Source organism: Neomonachus schauinslandi, chromosome 14 (assembly GCF_002201575.2).
Source record: "Neomonachus schauinslandi chromosome 14, ASM220157v2, whole genome shotgun sequence".
Classification (NCBI taxonomy): Eukaryota; Metazoa; Chordata; class Mammalia; order Carnivora; family Phocidae; genus Neomonachus; species Neomonachus schauinslandi.
This window is the reverse complement of record NC_058416.1, coordinates 64,354,514-64,376,813: the sequence shown is the minus strand read 5'-3', so window position 1 is coordinate 64,376,813 and position 22,300 is coordinate 64,354,514. Positions and strand designations below refer to the sequence as shown.

The 22,300-nt window shown below is 53.5% G+C and overlaps 2 protein-coding genes across 3 annotated transcripts in view; one reads left to right on the top strand and one right to left on the bottom strand.

The window, feature by feature from the left end:
* Positions 1 to 2,423: 2,423 nt before the first annotated feature.
* On the top strand, positions 2,424 to 3,874 carry CLDN5 (claudin 5). Its single transcript, XM_021690854.2, is given in 2 exon segments — positions 2,424 to 2,549; positions 2,551 to 3,874. Coding segments are annotated over 2 exon segments (930 nt in total). The 3' UTR covers positions 3,355 to 3,874.
* A 2,512-nt stretch (positions 3,875 to 6,386) lies between these two features.
* The window catches only part of CDC45 (cell division cycle 45), a 34,215-nt gene continuing 18,301 nt past the window's right edge, over positions 6,387 to 22,300 (bottom strand). The window contains exons 12-18 of one of the 2 annotated variants that reach the window (XM_044920917.1): positions 21,655 to 21,816; positions 14,915 to 15,053; positions 14,748 to 14,831; positions 13,080 to 13,198; positions 10,483 to 10,559; positions 8,372 to 8,438; positions 6,387 to 6,688 (exon numbers count right to left, since the gene is read on the bottom strand). In XM_044920917.1, coding sequence (XP_044776852.1) covers positions 8,374 to 8,438; positions 10,483 to 10,559; positions 13,080 to 13,198; positions 14,748 to 14,831; positions 14,915 to 15,053; positions 21,655 to 21,816 — 646 coding nt within the window. In that variant the 3' untranslated portion in view covers positions 6,387 to 6,688; positions 8,372 to 8,373. The remainder of the gene's footprint in view (positions 6,689 to 8,371; positions 8,439 to 10,482; positions 10,560 to 13,079; positions 13,199 to 14,747; positions 14,832 to 14,914; positions 15,054 to 21,654; positions 21,817 to 22,300) is intronic. The other variant, XM_021690853.1, reaches the window with a different exon arrangement.

Below are 22,300 nucleotides of genomic sequence, written 5' to 3'. Positions count from 1 at the left end.
CGACCCTGGGATAGGCCCTAGGTGGTGGAGGGATGGGGGCCGGTGGGCAGGCAAAGGGGGAGGTCCTCGTGCTGGCTGCTGCTCCAAGCTGGCTAGAAGGGATGGCACAGCCAGAGGTCAGCCGTGAATCACAGGAAGCCCCTCGCCAGGGGCAGATGCGTGAAGATGGCCCCTGTGTGGAAACTCCTTCCTGGGTAGTGATGGGGAAAACCAGGAAGTGGACGGACAGTTCCAACTTGGGCCTCTGAGAGCAAGGCTGGGGGATGGGGGCAGAAAGGCATCCAAGAGCAAGTGATCTCAGCAGCACAACTTAGATGAGCAGCCTCCACCTGAGGGACACACTGCAGGCAGAAGAGGCCATGGGTGAGAGCCAGACCAGCCTGAGGCCCAGAGAAAGGCAAGTCTGGAGAGAGCATGGAGTGTGTGCTGCTGGACTGGCCAGGCCCAAGGCAGGCAGGCAGGCAGACGTCACCCTGGGCAGCTCCCAGGAGTCAGCACTTTGTCCACGGGCAGTGCGAACCATGATGCAGGTTTCAGGCAGAGTGTGACTCAGGAGAGGGGCCTGCCAGAATGGCCTACCTGCCCTGAGGAGAACAGCCTCAGTGGGCAAGGATGGGGCCCAGCTGGCCTGAGGAGGCTACAGTAGTCGTCCTGGGAAGAGAGCAGTGTGGAGTGTGGTGGGAGACCTCGGGTAAGGTCCCTGGACTCGGGCCAGGAGGGAGCAGGATTGGGAAGGTTGTGTGGGTGGTACGGCTGAGCCCGCTGGAGTGGACAAGAGGAGGGGACGTCCAGGAAGGTGGAGGGAGAATGGCCAAGGTGTTTGCAGCAGGAGGGAAACAGTGAGGTGATGGCTGGGAGGAGCCAGTGGTCCCCAGAGCCCCATCCTGTGCAGGGATCAAGGAGGCTGGAGGCTGAGGAAAGGGGTGAAACTTCCGCCCTCCCCCCACCTTCACACTCAGGGCCCAGCAAACTTGCCCTGGGTGCCTCCCCATGCTGGATGAACAGGGTGTTGGCCTTATCTCAGAGCCATAGGCAGAGGGAGAAGGAATCGGGTCCCAGGAGGGACAGATTTATCAAAACTCCTAGGCTGTGGTTGACCTCGATGTCAGACCTTCTCTGTGGAGGGCCCTGTCTAGCAGAGCCAAGCACCTTGGACCGGAGGAAAGAACCAGGGTCCCAGCCACCTCAGTCCAAGACAGGGTACAGACTTTACTGGAAACAAAAGGGCTGATGGGGAGTGGGGAGGGAGCTGCTAGAACAGGGCTGGTGCCCCATGGGGTTCTGGGCTGCAGGGTCTGGTGCCCCCACCTGAGTCTCAGGGGGGCTCAATGTCCATCCCAGCGGGCCTTTCGAGAAACGGCTGGGCCATTGTGCAGAAGAATGCCCGGAAATCCCGAGCCTCCTGCCTCCAGCGAGGATGGGGGCTCTTCCTTCTGGCCAGGAAACTCCAAGTTGGCTTCCGGAGGGTGGCCTAGGGCCTGGGGTGCCAGGGGTCCCACTGCCACTGGTGGGAGGGCAGAGCACAGCACCTCGGTGTCCCTTTGTGTTTCTCCTCTCTGAGGGCTGGAGTAGGCCCCCAAGCCTGGGGCCACGGGCTGCTCTGAGGAGGACAGCCAGTTTGTCAAGAACACTGGGGACTTCCCGAAGTGGTGTCGCCTGAGCTGGGCCTCAAAGGATGGGGGGATGGGAAGCATCTCAGGAAGAAGAGCAGCAGTGCAGAGGTTGAGAGGTCTGGGAAGTCCCGGCGGCAGGGTGCAGAGTGAGGGTCTCCGGAGGTGGTGGTAAGGCCCCTGTTCCACCTGCTTCCTGTTGGGGCCTCAGACCCCAGCGAGGCGGTGATCGGCCGGGCAGTGGCGCTGGTCAGGACCGCGGGCTGGAGATTTCAGCCTGACCCGCACAGCTGGCCTCTTGGCCTCTGGGAGACATAATGCCAGGACTCAGAGGGGAACCGCGCAGTAAGGGCGCGGGGAAGGGGTCAGGGATGGGATTGGACTCCAGGGCGAGATTCCTGTAGTAATAGGCCTAGCTGTGCTTGGCTAACCCAGGAAAAGGGGCCCAAGAGTCCTTCAGGCAAACCTCCGCGCGACGGTGATGGTGGGGGGCTCCCGCAGACCTTAGCCAGGCAGGAGCGGAGCTGGCCTGGGTGGTAAAGACCTTCACTCTCTTCAACTCCGGGATGTAGCGAGGGAAGTTGGTGCAGTCATGCGGCTCCTGAAATGGAGAGGCTGGGACACAGGGAAGTGGCCGGGGAGCGCGCGCCCAGCCACCCCAGGTCAGTCCGGAACGAGCTCTAGACAACAGCGGGTGAAGGGCTCGGGGCGGCGGCGGGGCAGGGAGCGGTCCCGGGGCCCTCGGCTACCCGCCCAGGCCAGCGGTTTCCCTAACTCTAGCTGCCGGGGGCGCCTGTGATTGGCTAAGGGCCGATGGCCGGCGCGCGGATTGGCTGTTCGGGGATCAGGGGCCGGGCCCGCGGGGCAGAGTCCGCCCCCGAACCTTCAAATAGGAAGCCCCCGATAGGCTCCCGCAGATCCGAGGCTCTGCTGCAGATTTGCTGGGGCCGGGGACAGGAGGCGGTGAGCCGAGCGCCGGGGCGCAGAGGCACCAGGGCCCGTTCAGGGCGCCAAGCCGCTCCACCGAGGCACCGCCGCGCCCCGCCCGGAGGCTCGGGGCCGTCGGGCGCCCGTCTCGCCTCCAGCCATGGGGTCGGCGGCGCTGGAGATCCTCGGCCTGGTGCTGTGCCTGGTGGGCTGGGTGGGCCTGATCCTGGCGTGCGGGTTGCCCATGTGGCAGGTGACTGCCTTCCTGGACCACAACATCGTGACGGCGCAGACCACCTGGAAGGGGCTGTGGATGTCGTGCGTGGTGCAGAGCACCGGGCACATGCAGTGCAAGGTGTACGACTCGGTGCTGGCGCTGAGCACCGAGGTGCAGGCGGCGCGGGCGCTCACCGTGGGCGCAGTGCTGCTGGCGCTCGTCGCGCTCTTCGTGACCCTGGCGGGCGCTCAGTGCACCACCTGCGTGGCCCCCGGCCCGGCCAAGGCGCGGGTGGCCCTCACGGGCGGCGCGCTCTACGCACTCTGCGGGCTGCTGGCGCTCGTACCGCTCTGCTGGTTCGCCAACATCGTGGTCCGCGAGTTCTACGACCCGACGGTGCCCATGTCGCAGAAGTATGAGCTGGGCGCGGCGCTGTACATCGGCTGGGCGGCTTCCGCGCTGCTCATGTGCGGCGGCGGCCTCGTGTGCTGCGGCGCCTGGGTCTGCGCTGGCCGCCCCGACTTCAGCTTCCCAGTCAAGTACTCCGCGTCGCGGCGGCCCACGGCCACCGGCGACTATGACAAGAAGAACTACGTCTGAGGGCACCAGACTCGGCGGGGCCCCTCGCGCTAGCCACTCCCACGAGCCGGACGGCTGGCTAGGGAAGCCCCGCATGCACGGAGGAACGGCCGGCTCTGTGCCTGGACGTGGCGCACCGACTGACTTGAGACCCTGCTCGCGCCCGCAGCCCGTTCTCTCCAATAGCCACTAGCCGGGCCCTGGGCCGCGCCCTGCCCTGAACAGGAGCCACGCACTTGGGAGAACTTGCTGGGTTTCTTTTTCTGTGCACAGAGCTTGCTCCGATGTGGGTGGGGCGCGTGTCCCTTTGGCTGAGTGGACAATGGACTGAAACGCCAATTCCCTCCTGGACCCTCAGGGTCTTGGATGCCGTCATCCTCCCCAGCGGCACCAGCTGATTCCAGCGGGGCAGACCGAGAGCCCAGGGGCCCCAACCTGGGCTGCCAGAGGGATGTATACAGCTGGCCTTTACCGCATCAGTGGGGCCTGAGCCCAGGGGGACTAAAAGACTTGGCCTGGACCTCCCTGCCTCACCCCAGCAGCTCCCCAGGAGATGCTTATGGGCACCAGATCCTGAGTGTGGAGCTGGGGCCCTGCCCTCCTTTGCAGCTTGTGGGGAGGGTAAGAGTTTGCTTAGTAAATGGTTTGAATACCCTCCCACCTGTGTCCTGTCCTCTGTCCAGTCACCACTTGTGCCCAGCAGCCCCCTTCATCCACCCGCCCACCAACTGCTCCCTGAAAGGCTTTTTCTGAGACCTCCCAGGACTCCCCCTGTGTTCCAGAAGATTCATGGCCTGATCCCTGGCCCTCCCTGCCACCCAGTCACCTTCCTACTGGGTGGGAAGCACAGCTACAGTTTGCGGCAACCCAGGAAGGTGAGATCTGTAGTCAGAAGAGCCTGGGGAGAGGACTACACAGACCCCAGGAGAGGATGCAGGTTGGAAATCCACCCCCCCATCACCCAGCCACTAGCCGGTGTGGAGTCTTTGGATGCAGGAAGTGCTGAGGGTGGGCTGCCAGGCTGCTGGCTTTGAGAAGAGGCTGGCTCCATGCACCACAGGTTGGGTGTTTTCCCCCTGCCCTCTCAGGGCTTGCCTATCTGTGGCTTGCACCAAATGGCCAGACATCTGTAAAACACTGACTAGGACCTTCCGGCTAACGGTGCAGCAGGAACAGGGGCGAATCCAGGATGTGTGCTGGGCTCCAGCGGAGCTAGCGGCAGACCACAAGCACGTTGCTATGGGAAGGAGGCACTTGTGCAGGTTGCCTAGAGTGCCTGGGCAGGGCTCCAGCCCCTTGGTCCTGGCTCTTCTGCTAGTCTCAGCACAGCTCTGTGCAGGGCCTGTGCTCATCTTGCTGGCCTGGCAGCCAGCCCAGACTTGTGCTGACCATTAGCACCTCCGTGTCACAGGCTGCTGGAAGCGCCCTGTGTCACCTTCCTCCCACATGAGTGGGGCCCCCGGGAGCCAGTGCTGGCCTGGGCCAGGAACCTGGGTGTTAGGGGTCACAGGAGAGCAGGGCACACCAGAGCTATGTTAGTCACTGAGAGCTCATTGCTTCCAGCCCCATTCTAGGCACTCTGAATTAATGCAGTTTTACTTTCTGCCAAAGGCTAGGACAAAAGAGAGCTGTGGCTGGAGGTGGGGCCTGTCGGGAGGAGCTCCAAACCCAGCCAGCAGGGCTTGGCATCTGCCCCCAAACCTGGCCTTAGGGGCCCTGTCCAGAAATGCTTGGGCCAAATCCAGTGGCAAGGAGTCTCCCAGGCCTGGCCAGGCTCCCCACGGTGAGGAAGGGGAGGAGCCTGAGGACATGGGCTCAGGACGGCTGCAATGAACACTGCCCTGAATCCCGGGAGTTGCAGCAGAGCCAGGGAGTTGGACTTCAAGGGAGGATGAACTATCCCATAGCCTGAGCTCCTCGCAATGGGATGAGCTGCAGCGAGACGGGTCCCATGGCACAGAGGTCCTCAGCAGCCCCTCATGGCAGCCCCCCTCGGGCCTGTGCAGCAGGGCTCACGAACGGCCCTCAAGTGCAAGAGTGTGTGATCTTGGGGCCTTGGTGGGGCTGCTGGAACAAAGGTCCTGAGGCCAGCCAGGCTGGTGTTTGGCCAGGAGCACACACCCAAGGCTGCATCCCACACGAACCCAGAGCTCTCCAGTTCCTTCAGGCTCCAGGAATCAGCAGGATTCCGAAGGGAAGCTGCACAGTCCCAATGATGCAAATGGTCAAGCTGGGCAGCTTTAGGGCCCTGGGGAGTCAGGCTGCTGCTGCCTGACTCATGCCAGGAAGGCCAGGGGCACACTCCACTTGCCAGAGGTCAGGCAAGAGGAGCTGACCTCCAGTGCAGCCAACCCCACTGTGCCCACTACCCCTTCCCAAGGGCCACGCTGCGACCTGGACCCACCCATCTGTCTCCTCAGTTCCAGGCCACTGTTTCTGGGCTTTTTACCAGCTTAAAGCCTACCCAAACCACTCTGCTTCCTCCTGCCCAAGGCCCCAGGTGCCACACCCAGATGGCCGTGTCGCTCCAGCCTACTTGCTTCCCTGGCATCCCTACTCCAGGCAGAGCAGCCAGATGGCCTCAACCACCTGTGTGAACAGCTCTCTCCTCCCCAAATGGCAGGAATGGCACCCTCCTTGCCTCCAGATCCTCTCAACCCTCGCAGGGGCTCTGGGGACATCTGGGAGAGTGGAACCAGCTGATCGCACAGCTCCCCTGAGAACTGCTGTTCTGAAGACTTTGAAAGTTGCCAAGGTTCTGTCCAGTTTTAACCTTCTGTGACCAGGATGTGGTGAAGCCATCTCCGTCTGGGGCCCCTCAGCCACCTTGCCCTTGCTATCGGCCCAACTCTCCCAGTAGCCTGGGGGTACCGTGTGCCTGTGGGGATGGGGAGGGTACTGGGACAGGAGGCACAGTCAAGAGGGTGGGCTTGAGCTGCTGCCAGGGCCAGGTGGACAGGAATAAGTGGTGGGAGGGCAGAGCCAGGTACCGGATGGCATCACTGGGCAGTGGTCGGTGCAGGAGCCGTGCGGAGGGCCACGTGCTGAGGTGCCCGGCCTCCACCCACTGCTCTCCCAGGAGCCTGGAGGCCGCGCCCCATGCTTATTTACTGCTGGGCCTCAAGGTCGCCCAGGGCACAGGAAAAGGCTCCTCTGCACCCACAGAAACCTCAGGACAAAAACAAGTGTTGGCCCTATGACCACAGCCAAGACTGAGGCACCAAAACTAAAACGAACATTTTATTCCATTAAAAACCAACTGTCCCTGCATCTAAAACTATGTCCACAACTTACAGTCTAAATAAAACCCAGTTAATATAAATAAGGAGGAGGTCATGTCTGCAGAGATCAAACTCTAGAGAAGAAAGAAAAGAAAAAATTAGTAAATTTCAACAATTCTGATGTCTCTCTGAATTAAACAAATAAACTGTCCAGGCCTTCCCTCTGACATGCTGGGCTTGCTTCTGAGTAGCTGTCACCACTCACAGGGGAGAGGGGTGGTGACCATGGGTAGAGGGCCACCCCAGAACCACTGAGGTGGCCCACCGGCCTCACTGCACCCCGCTGGCTGGGTCCAGGCTGTCATTTGCTTGAGAACCCCTAGGGCCTCATGGCCCTCCACTACCATATCACCTTGCAGACCCTGCCTCAGCCCCATGGGGCCCTCACGAGGCTTTTCCCCTTGCCTGGAGCATCTCCCCTACACTGCTCCTCCCCCTGCCCAGCTGGCCCACCCTGCACCCTGTCTTGGTGGCAGGACACACAGCAGTGCTGGTGTCATCTCTGAGCAGGCTGCAGGGAAGGGCTAGGCCTCAAACACCAGCCCCCTGCCCGAGAGCCCCTGCCTGTAACCTTTGATTTGGGTCATAAACTTACACCCTGCCCCCATCCTAAGGCTCAGCACTCACTGTCCAAGGGGTGTCAGCCCCGTTTCAGTTGAGGAAACAGCCACAGCCTGGTGAAGTACCCAACACACCTTGCTGAAGACCCAAAGGGTCTGAGCCCAAAGCTTCACCCCAACACGAGCCCTATATGCCCTAGCCGACCCTGAAAGAGGGACTTTGGATCCCTGAGGTCCCCTATACCATTCCCAGCAGAGCCCACTGAGGCCCCAACAGGGGAAGGGCACCTGCCCCCCACACCTTCCAGCTCACTATGGACGGTAGGGGAGTGGGAGGACCCTGGGCTGGCATGAGGGGACCCTCTACATCAGAGCCTTGATAGGGCCGGTTTGCCTCAGCAGCGGCTCCAGCCCAGGGCTCAAGGAGATGCAGGGCTGGGTGTGGGCATCCACCATGTATGTGTGAGTGGGGGGCCTGGGCTGAGAAATGGGCACTAGGTAGAGAACAGGCCCCCCGGCCCGTTTGCTGAGGGGCCTTCAAGAAAGAGCTGGTATGTGTGGCACTGGGAAGAGCCCTGGCCGGGGAGCATCGCTGTGGACCACCAGCGACGGCCTCACGCTCAGGCAAGGCCCACAGAGATGACATTTTCTAGTTATTAGCCATGTGGCTGCCAACAGCTTTGTTTTCTCCTAAGTCAAGCACGCAAGAGTCTGGGTAGAAGCCTCTGTGGGCTCTAGCCCAGGGCCTGATCTAAGGCTGCAAAGGGCAGCAAGGCTCCAGGGCCCGCGCCCCCGCCAAGGGTCACCTCCTTTCCCAGCAGTGCCAGGAGGCGTGTGTGTCACTCGTAATGCCCAGCCCACAGCGCGGTCAGGACAGGGTAAATGCTAGCCCTTGCTGAAGGGGTCCCAGGAGCTTAATGAAATTAGCTTCTTCAAAAACGCCCCATTGTGGCACTGCCGCCAGCCCAGGGACAGACACCCTTGGGAAAAACCCCCAATCTCCTCAGGAGCCCTGCTTCGGTCTGAAATGCAAGCAGAAGCCTTGGCTTGAGGAGGGAAAAAGCAGGGAAAGCAAAGCAGGGAACGAGGGGCCCTCTTTACACTTCAGCAGGGCCAGCTTTGTGGCAGTGCCCCCCCCCGCCCCCCTGAAGTGCCCACTGGAACTCTCCAGCACCCCACCCCTCCCCCACATCTCACCCTCAGGACAGGAGGGAAACAAGTGCATCCAGAAACTTGCTCCGATCCTCTGCTTTCAGTTCAATTACTGAGGTAATGAAAGAAAAACATCTCGTGAGGTGGAGGAGTGGGGCTGAGAGTGAGGCGCAGGAGGAGAAACAAGTCAGGGTGTATTAACTCCCTCTTCCTGGTCATCCAAGATGGGAACCACCCTCCGGCACATTCCAAAATGTACTCAGCCCCTTGGTGGCCTGGAATATGCTGAACTCAGAGGCTCTATTTCTCTGTCCTCTGTATTTAGTCCGCAGAAACTGCTGGTTGCCCTGTTAGTGAGGCTGGCTGGGGTTACAGTCTGTGGGGAGGACCCTCCAGGCCGCTAGAGGACCAGCAGTGACAGCCAGTGGAGAGGACACAGGGATGTGACGGTTTAGAACAGATCCAGGCAAAGACAGGCCTTCCCTCCCTGGTGGACACAGAGCCCTGCCCCATCGTGGGTTGCCTGAGGCCCTGAGGTCGGGCAGGAGGCTAGCCTGAAGTTTTGCTCTGGCCAGTCTCTCTGTAGAAGGGAAACATGACGTGAACTGCCCCCATTTCCAGGGGCCCTCATCAAACAGGGCAAAACCAGGCCAGCCTGGTCCTAGGAGCCATCTGTGCCACAGGCCATGGATCCAGGAACCCCAGGCCCAGCCTACCCAGGTGGGGGCTGGCCTGCCCTCTGTTGTACAACCCCCCCCCACCAGCTCTCCACCCACATGGGAAGCCAAGCACCTTCCAGCCCATAAATCCTCCCTCTGAGAAGCCAGGACATCCTGCAGCCTGGCCAGCACCAACCTCTCCCACATCTTGGGCACGAAGTAGGAATGGGGGTGTTGCTGCTGGGGGTGAACCCACCCAACACAGAGCTGTAGCCCAAGTGGGCCTGGCATGAAGGAGCAGTTCTAGATGCCAAGGCAGCTGGGGTGAACACTGGGTCTCTGATGCCAGGACTCGTTGTAACCAATCAGCTGATGTGACATAAGAAACTGTCCTTTCTGACAGATGGGGGTTATGGGCTGAGGTCTATTCTCCCCAAATTCATGTGTGGAAGGCCTAACCCCCTGCACCTCAGACAGCATGTGCTGTATTTGGAGATGGGGCTTTTGAAGATGTTTAGGTTAAACAAAATCACATGGGTGGGCCCTAATCCAATCTGACTGGGGTCCTTATAAGAAGAGGAGATTAGGACACAGACACAGAGGGACGACCATGTGAGAACACAGCCACCTATAAGCTAAGGAGAGAGGTCTCAGGCCTCAGAAGAGACTGACCCTGGTGTACACCTTAATCTTGGACTTCAGCCTCCAGGCCCTGAGAAATAAGATTTCTGTTGTTTAAAGCCCCTAGTCTACGGTATGTTGTTAGGGCAGCCCAAGCACACCAATACAAAGCCGTGAGGGGGTCACTACGTCTGTTTTACTTAAAAGTCTATCAGCTAGAATAAAAAGCAAATGTGGCCCAATGTGAGCCATGTTCCATGCTGGCCTCTGGAGAAGCTGTGGGGAGTCGCGGGGAGCACTGGCCAGCCTGCAAAGCCACCACCTGGACTGGGCTCTTCCATTCCCTGGACTCATGCAACATCAGGCCAGGGCCAGTGCCCAGGCCGTCACACAGGACCACGTGGCAGCCTCAGGTGGGCCCCTTCACGGCAACACAGACAGGAGCTGCTGGCCTGCAGTGGCAGCCAGCACAGCCTCGGAGGCTGTATCTGGGGGTTGCCGCAGGCCCTGCTATTTCCACGCCCACAGGAGGGGCAGGTGACCCCTGGGTGACGCTGGCCCAGAAGGCTTTAGTGGCCAGTCCTGCAGACTCCTTGGTGAAGTGGTCTCAAGGGCTAGACTCTAAGGCCAAAGCCAGGCCTGTGGCTCTATGGACAACACCTGTTCCCCCTCGCCCTGGGAGCCCATCAGGGCCCAGACAGGAGGCGCAGGGCCCCATGCATCCTAGAGCTCCCTGAGCCACCTGAAGCAGCCAGGCCCGGGGGCTGGCTCCAGGAAAGTGAGAGGGGCGCTGACAAGGTATTTCTGGTGATGCCAGCTTCCCTGGTTCGAGGCCAGTGCTGACCTTGAAAGGGCCCCAGTGCCGCAGACTCTTACCTGAGAGGTCGAAATGGTTGTGTAACGTTCGGGAGTTGGTGCCCTCTGCGGCCTTCTCAAACGCCCGCCCAAAAAAGCTGTAGACACAGAAGAGGTGTGTTGGGGGCCCGCCCACTGTAATGGACCTCCCTAAATCCCTGGGACAGACACTGGAGTTGGTCCAGACTCCTCCCTGGCCACCCGTTCTGCCTGTAGGCACTCCTGTTGGTACCCCTGCCTGGGCCCCAGTCTTCTGAGGTCTCACCCCCACTCCTGGACAGTCACCATCTCTCACTGCCGCTCCCGCCTGCATCCAGCAGAGCGCTTCGCAGCCCTCAGGGCACCAGCGTCCCTGGGCACCTCCCACGGTGCACCCTGACTGCAGCCTCCCTCGTGCCTGGCACCGTGTTGGCAGCTGGGACAGGAGAGGCAGAGGCTCAGTGGGAAGTGTGCTGGGATGGGGGTTTCAGATGAGATTGAGTCACACACAGCAGGGTGGGGAATGGGAGGAGCCTGCAGGGCCAGGGTGCAGCCCAGCTGGGGCTGCGGAGGGCGCAGGTGTGGGACAGGGAGCTGGCCAGGAGCACACACCCACCCCCCGGGCTGTGCAGGTAGTAAGGGCTGGCAGTGGACGGAGAGCATCATGGGGAAGGGACTCTTGGGCTGGGAGAAGAGGCAGAGGAGGGACATGTGCTTCAAGCCCCCACAGTAACTCTCACACGAGACTGTGCACACCAGTCAGAGCTAACCACTGACCAGCACAGCCACGTACAGCAACAAATTGATGGCTGCAGTGAGGACGCAGGCGGCCGTGCTGGCCCCTGGGGGGAGTGCTTGCTGGCTGCCTGGAGAACCCAGGCCAGGAGCCCCTGGCCAGCTCCACCCCGTGTGACTATGAATCCAAGACCCATGGCATAGCTTTGGAAAGCAGCCCAGCAACATGGAAGCACTTATCTTAAAAAAGTCCATTGTTTCTCCCAACTTGCTACTAAATGGCCTTTGCAGACACAGAAGGTCAAAGCTCACAAGAGCAGGGCTAGGATTGATCCAGATACAAGACCCGTGTCTTCCACAGCAGAGGCCAATAAGAGCTAACTGGGAAAACTGAGAGGCACAGGACACCGAGCGGTCCTTGGCCCCCAAGCCACAGCACTGGGCAGCTGAGTGGGGTGTCTTGCAGCCAGCTGTCAGTATCTTACCAAGGTCACCTCTTGGGATGTTGCTGGGGAGCACTGAGCCTGGGGCACTGACTCTGCCAGGGAGGCAAAGACCCCCAAGGATGGTGACATTAGCCCCTGGGATTAGTCAGGGGGCTCTCTGGCCAGGCAGAGCACGAAGGGAGCCACAGGGAGAACCAGGGAGCCCCTCAAGGTCCAGCCTGCTGGCTGACACCAGGTGTGGATGGGAGTGGCTAGGAGAAAACCTGACCTTGCTACAGGAAGAGGGCGAGAACCCAGGCCAACAGATGGAGGGGAAACATTGGGAAGACAGTGAGAGAAGCTTCTCAAAAGTACAAGATGAGCCTCTGCATTCACAAACGCACCAGTACATTGTCTATAAACATAAAGTTGGAAACAGCCTGAACGTCCAATAGGAGATGACAGGTAAACCATCATCCACTTAACAGGCTTCCTACTGTTAGAAGTCACTTTCGTAAAAATGTGCACAAAGGCCTGATGCTTGGTGAGAAAACAAAACAGAACTACACCACCGATAGAAGTCCAAAATGTTTCCTAGATGCTAAATAAAGAAAAGGCTGAGGGAGAACAGGCAGCCACAACCCCATGGTCTGAGTGACTAAGCAGTTGTGTTAGCTTCTGCGCGGCTGGAGCTGGACCCTCTATCCGCCGCCCAAACCATGGGGGCACAAGTGAGCTCAGCTTCGGGCGTGGTAGCAATCTCTGGCAGGCAGGCAGTCTGGGGGTGCACATCCCTGCACACAACACTGAACAGTTTCTCGTATGTCAGCTCATAACTGAACTTTTAAACGTATTTGGCAAATGCCTAAATTTGGGATTCCGTGAGCAATGAATTTGACTCACAGGGGTGGGGGCGAGGATGGGAGACACTGACCAGCTCTCCTCAAAGGTTAGTGTGAGGCCCAAACAAGATGGGGAATGATCTTTCATGAGGGTTTTGAAGGCATCGCAGAGCTGGTCTCGAGGAACTTTGCAGGGGAAGCCTAATTTCTGGGGTGGGTGACCTGAAACCTCTCTGATTTTCAGTATAAGCTGCTCTTCAGAAGAGGGTTTAGGCCCAGGGAGGGCTGGGGTTCTTGCCCAAGGCCACATAGAGTCAGGACACCTAATCACACCTCACTGTAGGTATGTAGCCTATCCTAGGTGGGTCTGACGTTGGTCTTCCTGGGGAGCCAGACACCCTTGCCCGGGAGGCCTTGAACAAACTAGAAGCATTCAAAAGTCCAGTCAAGGGGTAAGGTAGCAGCTCAATGGCTAACCTGCAGCCCACATATCTAAACCCTCAAAGTCCTGCTGCATGGTGGAAGAGGCTGTCCTCGGTGTGGCGTTGAGGGCCAAGATCACCCAACTCAGCAGAGCCCACAGGCCAATGACAAGCCTGGCACTCCCAACTCCCAGGAGATGCAAAACCTGGCTCACTTCTTTCTGTCCGAGCTGTCGGTCTCTGGGGGGATGCCCACCACAGTCACGGTACCCTGCTCCACACTCAGGGGTGCAGCCATCACCAAGGGCAACAGCTTGCAGCGCCGGTTCTTTGTCTGCGGAGGCAAAGTGCACCCTTCATCATGGCCCCACGGAGGGAGCGCACCACTCAGCACCTAGGAGGCCGAACAGGGCCAGCCGCCCACCCCCCAAAAGCCTCCCGGGTCTTCTTCTCACCAGAGATGCTCAAGTCCCCATGCAGCTGCCCCCCCAGGCTATGACACTGTTCCCAGCCTCCTTCTGTGCCAATGTCCCTTGGCTGTTCCCTCCTTCACCTCCTTTAGGTCCTGACTCAGTTGTCACCTCCTCCAGGAGGCCTTCCCCAACCAACCCTCTCTCTCATCCTGCTTCAGCTTGTCTATGGTGTGTGCCACCATCTGACACTGCACATAATCTTTCCTCATTTGTCCCCTTTGCCAGCATGCATACTCCCTCAACATGGAGACTCAGGTGCTTCCTTCACTGCTGTACCCACTGCAACCACACCCTACAACAAAGGTGACCAACTATCCTGGTTTGTCCAGGACTGAAGGGCATCCCAGGACATGAACCAGGGTAGTTGGTCATCCTATGACATCAGAGCCTGGCTGGTCGTGGTTGCTTAAGAAATGTGAGGGGCACCTGGGTGGCTCAGTTGGTTAAGCTTCTGCCTTCAGCTCAGGTCCTGATCCCAGGATCGGCCCCGTGTCAGGTTCCCTGATCAGTGGGAAATCTGCTTCTCCCTCTGCCCCTCCACCCTGCTCGTGCTCTCTCTCTCTCTCAAGTAAATAAATAACATCTTTAAAAAAAAAAAGTCTGAAAAATGATGGGCCCTCTGGAAAAATTCACCCATTTTGCAGATGAGGAAACTGAGGCTCAGAGATCAAATAATTGACCTCATATCACACAACTGGTAAAGGAAGAGGCTGAGATTTGAACAGAGCCTAGAAGACTTGCGAGCTCATGTTTTGTCCCTAGTCCATCTTTTGTCATTATTTGACTGTCTTCACATAATCCTCAGATAATCATTTTATAGGTCAATTCAGCAATATGAGATGTCAACCTCCTATTAAACAATTTGTTTAAAGTAGCCCCCAGTGTAAACCCTCATCCAGGAAGCGAAGTAAGACTCTGACTGTTGAAATGTGAGGGATCATCCTATCTGTGATCATACCCAATGGGGAGTCTGATGTTAGCTGGGTTGGGGCGGAGGGGTGTCCCAGGCCAAGGCAAAGAAGGGTGTTAGGCGGTACAGAAGACAGAACCACACATGCAAAAGGGAAAGCCAGACCAGAAAACAAGCTTTTGCTGGGAAGCAAGTCTGTGCTATCACCAGCTTCATCTTTCCTTGATCTGCCACAGCTGAACCTAGCCCTAGCCCCACATACTCCATGAGGTCCCTTTGTACTTGTCCAAGTGACCAGGAGGACCAACTGATGAAATCAGAGCTTACAGGAACTGAGATCCTAAGGGTCAGCTAAGGAAAACACAGCTCAGAAAAACTGAGTTTTTCCCAGACCCCACAGCTGGTACATAGGCACAGTACCCCAAGGCCAGCTTCTAATGCCCAGTCCAAGCTCTGCTCTGAGGTTCTACCTTCTGGCATCCATCTACCCAGCTCCTCACCGAAAACACGAAGGACTTGAGCAGGTGTCTGCTGAGCAGGCTCAGGGACGCTGGTTTGGAAAATAGCACAATGTCCGGAGTGCCCTGCAGGGGGAGGACATAGAGATAGTCAGAGGGGGCTGTTGGCAGGCGTGGCCTGGTACCCATCTATCCATGGGAAGCCTGACCTCCATGAGGGAGCAGTAGAGGAAGGGCCCCTGGGAGATAACAAGGTTGGTGCAGAGGCAGCTGGCAATGGTCTGCTGTGTGGCTCGCAGCTGCTTCTTAGCGAGTTCCAGGCCATGGTAGAGCTTGTCCAGGTTACTCCTGTAACGGGGCAGACACACAACTTTGGCACAGAGTCACAAACAGAACACTTGGTTCCTGGGGGGTGTGTGGGGATGAGTTTCATTCTTTTCCTCCTGCCTTCCCTATCATATGCAAGGAAGGATTAGGGGTCCCTGGTGGCTCAGTCAGTTAAGCGTCTGACTCTTGGTTTTGGTTGTGAGATTGAGCCCCACATTGGGCTCCATGCTGGGTGTGAAGCCTGTTTAAGATTTTCTCTCCTTGGGGCGCCTGGGTGGCTCAGTCAGTTAAGCGTCTGCCTTCGGCTCAGGTCATGATCCCAGGGATCGAGCCTGGGATTGAGCCCCTCATTGGGCTCCTTGCTCTGCTGGGAGCCCGCTTCTCCCTCTCCTCCCAGCTTGTACTCTCTCACTGTCTCTCCTTCTCTCTCAAATAAGTAAATAAAATCTTTAAAAAAAAAAAAGATTTTCTCTCCTCCTTCTGACCACCCCCCACCCCCGCTCATGCTCTCTCTCTCTCTAAAAAGAAAGAAAGAAAAAGAAAGAAAAGAAGAAAGAAAGAAAGAAAGAAAGAAAAATGATTAAAACATGTATAAACCTACAGTGACCAGTATAAAAGATGGAGAGGGGTGCCTGGCATCAGAAGACAGGAAACTGAAAGCCAACAGAGGGAAGACACTGCCCAGCAGGTCCTGGAAAGTACCCAGAGGACTCTGACAGAGGGGCCAGGGCAAGGCCCAAACGGAGGACCAGAGACCCCCCCTGCCATTGATGGGTGGATTTTTATCCTCCCCAAGAAAGGAGAGTTCTCCTCTAAATACATTAAAATGAACTCTCTGTGGAGAAGTGTATCCAGAAGTTAAGAGTCCCAAAGTGTCATACTGGCTCCCCACCCACCAAGATGAAGCAATGCCTTGTAGCCAGCAGGCTATGCCCCAAGACCCAGGGCCTCACCAGGCTTCCACAGCCCCCCTTTTGAAAGTGAGGACCACCAGACATTTGGGAAATGCCTGTGCCCTGAAAAAATGACCTTAGATGAAACAGAGATGATTTGGAGAACAAAAGAAAACTTAAAATGAACTCTAATTAATATCTTCAAAGAGACTGGGCAACTAAGAAATTCGTAAAGGGGCGCCTGGGTGGCTCAGTCGTTAAGCGTCTGCCTTTCGCTCAGGTCATGATCCCAGGGTCCTGGGATCGAGCCCCGCATCGGGCTCCCTGCTCCGCGGGAAGCCTGCTTCTCCCTCTCCTGCTTCCCCTGCTGGTGTTCCCTCTCTTGCTGTGTCTCTCCCTGTCAAATAAATAAATAAAATCTTAAAAAAAAAAAAAAAAGAAATTCGTAAACCACTAACAGGATGCCATGAGAAAGGAATAATCAGAAACTGAAGTATTTGTGGAAAGTAAAGTGACTGCAAAAAAATTAAAAATTCACTCAAAGACTAGAGAATAAAGTCAAGAAGCTTCCTTCACATCAGTAACAAGACAGACATGGAAAACATAAGGCACAAATCAGAGACAGAGCATTGTTCCAGGAAGCCAGGAAAGAAAGAATAAAACACACCGATGTATGTGTGGGAGGAGTAATAAAGAAATAGTACAAAAGCATGCCTAAGCTGAAAAATCTGGGGCTTTGGATGGAAAGGGCTCGCCTGAGAAGCCAGTACAATCCATGAAGCAAAATCCACCCTAGACACAACACGATGAAATCACAGAACACTGAAAAGAAAAGAAAAAATCCTGCAAGTTTCTTTAGGTGGGATGGGAGTGCATTTACAAAGAAACAAGAACCAAGATGGCTCAGATTTCAATTAGCAATACTTGCTGCTAGAAGACAGGGGAGCAATGGAATCCACATTCAACAGGAAATTACCTTCAGCATTGAATTGTAAATAAGCTATACCAGGAACCAGATGAGGGCAGAACGAAGATATTGTCATATTGTCGGATATGCAAGAACTAAGAACGTTTATTTCACATGTGCTCTTTCTTTAAAAGTTACTTGGGAATTGTGCTCTAACAAAATGAAAGAGTGAAAAAACCAAAGATAAGGATCCTAAGAAACACTGGCTCTAATCCAGGGCACAGTCAAGGGCCATCAGTGGTGGCAGCAAACAACAGGCACAGAGAACTGCAGGTCCAGGCTAATGTCAGAAGACAGAACCCCAGGCTTTCCCAGACAAAAGGGACTCAGGGAATACCTCCTGGAAGGAGAGCTGGAAAAAAACTGGATATGATAAAGAAGGCAAATAAGATCTCCAGGAAAAGCAAAGAGCAGTACCAGAAAGTAAGGTAATCACTGCACATGAGTGACTATTTTATTAACACAACAAACTAACACTATTGATTTTCATCTTCTAGACTCTATCTATAGCCAAGGATGAGATGACTTGCATTTTATTCTCTAACCCAAGATTAAGTGTTATTAACCGCGAAAATGTAAAAGCATAAATTTCACAAAGTGAAAGGCATGGGGAAAGAGAAAAGTAAGAATGCTAATATCTTTTTCTTACAAAGTAGGGAGACAAGAGACAACGGCGATAGAACAAGGTGTAGGTATGTTACAGTTACAAAGGAGCTACAAATAGTGGCATAACTGTACCCACAGGAGGGGGAGGAGCACAAAAGAGGAATAAATGTCCTGTCATAGCAAGAAGTCAGTAGACAATGTCTAAAACTGCTCCATCAACTCTGGGATGAGGGCAGCAACAGTTGATACTATAGTTATGGCATTTCCTCAAATTTCTAGATAAACATACGTAGAGCAACCACATTGCAAACCAAAAATCTAGGATTCTCACAACAAAACAAGAGAATAAAGGAACACTACAGACCCCAAAATAAATATAAGCAGGGGGAACAGACCACCACTAGCCACAAGACTGGTGTATCACTGGAGTCAGTGTGGGAGGGAGCTGAGAAGCAGCAAGATCTAAGAACGATGAAAAACTCCAGGCAACTGGGAAATAGCAGCCCAAAGTGAGAGTTTTGCCCTGTCCAAGAGGAGGTGAGTGCAAGGAGCTGTGGTACAGTGCAAGGGGCCATGGTAAAGATGAGGGGGCCAGAGCAGTCTAGCTCCAGTGTCCCACCTGGCCAGCCAGGGCTCCTTTCCACAGTGAGGAAAAAGTGCTGAGAATGGAATAAAAATTGAGTAAGACAGAGACAATATACAAAGGGAAAAAGAAGGTATAGATAAAAATGCACTGGGTTAGTAGTGGAGGTTCTAGCAGCTAGACTGGAAAGGAAGAAGTAAAACCATTTCTATTTGCAGATAACATAATCTTGTATACATGAAATCCCAAGGAATACACTAAAACACTATTAGAGCTATTAAACAAATTCAGTAATGTTGCAGGATAAAGATCAATATACAAAGATCAACTGTATTTCTATGCAATAGCAATGAGCAGGCAAAAATAAAATTAAGAAAGCAAGTCCATTTACAAGAGCATCAAAAAGAATAAAATATTTAAGAATAAATTTAACACAGAAGTACAAGAAGAGTTCATTCTCTAAAAACTATAAAACATTGTTGAGAGAAATTAAAGAGGATCTGAGTTAATGGGAAAATAGCCCATGTTCATGGACTGGAAGATTTAATATTGTTAAGACAGCAATACTCCCCAAATTTATCTATAGGTTCAATGCAATCTGACTTCTTTGCAGAAATTGACAAGCTGATCCTAAAATGCATATGGAAATTCAAGGAACACAGAATAATTAAAACTTGCTATAAAGTGACAGTAATCAAAACAGTGTGGTATTGCCACAAGGGTAGATATACCAATTGATGGAACATAGTTGAGAGTCTGGAAATAAATTCCCACAATTTTGATTTTCAACATGGGTGCCAAAATGATTCCGTGGGGGAAAGAAGTCTTTTCAACAAATGGTGTTAGAACAACTTGGATGTCCACATGCAGAAGAATTAAGCTGAACCTGTTCCTTGCACCAGACACAAAAATTTACTTCAAATGAATCATATCTAATGTAAAGGCCCAAACTATAAAACTCTTAAATGGCTTCTCAGATATGACATCAAAACCATAAGAAATGAAAGAATAAAGATAACGTGGACGTGATCGAAATTAAAAACTTGGGCTTCCGTAAAAAAAAATGAAATCTTGCCATTTGCAATGACGTGGATGGAACTAGAGGGTATTATGCTATAGCCAAACTATGGAAAGAGCCTAGATGTCCATCAACAGATAAATGGGTAAAGAAGATGTGGTATATATATACAATGGAATATTACGCAGCCATCAAAAAAATGAAATCTTGCCATTTGCAACGATGTGGATGGAACTAGAGGGTATTATGCTAAGCGAAATAAGTCAATCAGAGAAAGGCAATTATCATATGATCTCACTGATATGAGGAATTTGAGAAACAAGACAGAGGATCATAGGGGAAGGGAGGGAAAATGAAACAAGATGAAACCAGAGAGGGAGACAAACCCTAAGAGACTCTTCATCTCAGGAAACAAACTGAGGGTTGCTGGAGGGGTGGGGAGGGATGGAGTGGCTGGGTGATGGACACTGGGGAGGGTATGTGCTATGTTGAGCGATGTGAATTGTGTAAGACTGATGAATCACAGACCTGTGCCCCTGAAACAAATAATACATAGTATGTTAATAAAAAAAACAAAAACTTGGGCTTCAAAGAATAGCATCAAGAAAATTGAAAAGATAACCCACAGGATGGGAGGAACTATTTGCAAATCATATGTTTGATAAGGGATTTGTATTTAGAATATATGAAGCAATTCTTTTAACTCAATAATAAAAAGACAACTCAATTTAAAAATGGACAAAGGGCTTGAATAGACAATTCTCCAAATGAGACCTACAAATGGCCAATAAGCACATGAAAAGCTATTTAATATCATTAAGCCATGAGGGAAATGCAGATGAAAACCACGAGCTCCCACTTCACACCACTTCATACCACTTCACACCAGGATGGCTGTCAATGAAAAAGACCGACAATAACAAGCATTGTTGAGGATGTGGAGAAATTCAAACTCTCATACACTGTTGATGGGAATGTAAAATGATGCAGTCATGGGGTGCCTGGGTGGCTCAGTCATTAAAGTGTCTGCCTTCGGCTCAGGTCATGATCCCAGGGTCCTGGGATCGAGCCCCGCATCAGGCTCCCTGCTCTGCGGGGAGCCCGCTTCTCCCTCTCCCATTCCCCCTGCTTGTGTTCCCTCTCTCACTGTGTCTCTCTCTGTCAAAAAAAAAAAAAAAAAAAGATGCAGTCCCTTTGGAAAACAGTCTCACTGTTATTCAAAAGGTTAAACAGACTCATCATATGACCCAGCAATTCCACTCCTAAGCATATATCCAAGAGCAACGAAAACATATGTCCACACAATGCATCTATGTGTATTTATGGCAGCATTATTCGTTAACAGTCAAAAGGTAGAAACCACCAAATATCTGTTAACTGATCATTGGATGAATAAAATATGGTATATGTCCAGACAAGAGAATCTTATTTGCAATAAAAAGGAAAGAAATTCCTTCATGTTGCATCATGGATGAACCTTGAGGAACCTTGAGAACGTTTCCCTTTCCCTCAAGGGAAAGGAGCCTCAAATTTATCACTATAAAGGACCACGTATTGTCTGATTCCATTCATATGAAATGTCCAAAATAGCAAATCTATGAAGACAGAAAGTCGATTGGTGGTTGTCTGGGGTTGAGAGAGATGGGGGATTTGGGAGGCGATGGCTAAGGGGAACAGGGTTTCTTTCTGAGGCAATGAAAATGTTCTAAAATTAGGTAGTGGTGATATTTCACAACCTTGTAAACATACTAAAAGCCATTGAATTGTACACTTTAAATGGGCGAATTATATAGTGTATGAATTATAGCTCAGTAAAGCTACTTAAAAAAAGTATGCTAGGGAACAGGGTCAGGAACCCCCAGAGAGCAGACCCCTACATTTTTTAACACCGCACAAAAGGGACAGAGTGGCAATTCTCTGAAGTTAGAAAAGCTGTCTGAGTCATGCCTCCTCTGAAAAAGTCAGGGAAGTGAAATTCACACACAAAAACGAGCAATGGACCAAGGTCAAATCCTCTCAAAGTTACTATCAGAAAAAAGGGACTAAGGACCAGAAGAGCATCTCTATCGACAACGAAAGTACTCTAGAAAGATACGTCTCCAAAAGGTCAACATTGTATTGTTCTATTTCAAAGCAAGCTAAGAGACTTTAAAAAATAATAATAATAAAACAAGACATCTCAGGGAATGAGATAAGAAAAAATTAGAAATAAAAGGAAAATAATTGATAAATGAAGATTAAATTAGAAAAAACACAAGGATGAATAAACGTCACAAATAATGACTGAAGAGGGAAAAGGAGGTAAAAAAAATTTTTTTAAATCAAAAAGAAAGATTAAAAGGATTCAAGAGGAAATGACGGCACACTGAAGATAGATAGGAAATGTGTCACATGCACCCCTAGTTCTGGTGGACTGTGATTCAGTTTCTGCAGGACACAGTTACCACCACACCCTGGGGTCCCTGTGACCTGCCTCCCCGAAGAGTGTTAGGTTGAGGGCCAGACGTGGCTTGTTGGGGGGGGAGGGGACAGCAGCCCACAGCCACACCCAGTACCTGGAGAGACTGTCCAGAGCCTGGATGAAGTTATCGGTCCCTGAGCCGTCCTTCTCGGGACTCTCCATCAGCGACATGGTGGCAAAGACCACATCGCTGGCCAGGAACTTATGCTTGAACCCAAAGTGAATGCTGAAAGTCTGCACACGCATGTCCTTCATCCTGCAGTGGGAGGAAGCAACACGGCTGTCATCCCTACTCTCAAGTTGTGGGTGAGCTCTCACTGCCAGGCCAGGCGATGTACTACTGTCCCTCCCTGGCCCCTGCTAATGCTCATGGCAAGACTATGCTGGTCCCAGAATGCAGGGGGTCAGAAGACCTGACATCCCAGCACTGTAACCCAGGGCACTGAGTGCCTTGTCCAAAGCTGTTCCACTGGTTGGGGGGTAAGCAGGGATATGTGTGTGGCCCCCTCCCACGTCCCAGGATGCTAGGAGCAGGCACAGAACCCTCTAGGCAGAGCTTGGCTGAACTTGGCCCCAGTAGGCCCTTCCCAGGGCCATTTCCTGTGTTCAGTGAAGGACAGACCAGGTCAAACTAGAGGTTCTGCACCTCAGCCCCAGGATTTAAGGCCTGGACTTCTCTAGCCCTGGACCTACTTTTAACCCAAGGAGAACTCAAAACTTTGGGAAAGGCTAGACAGGTC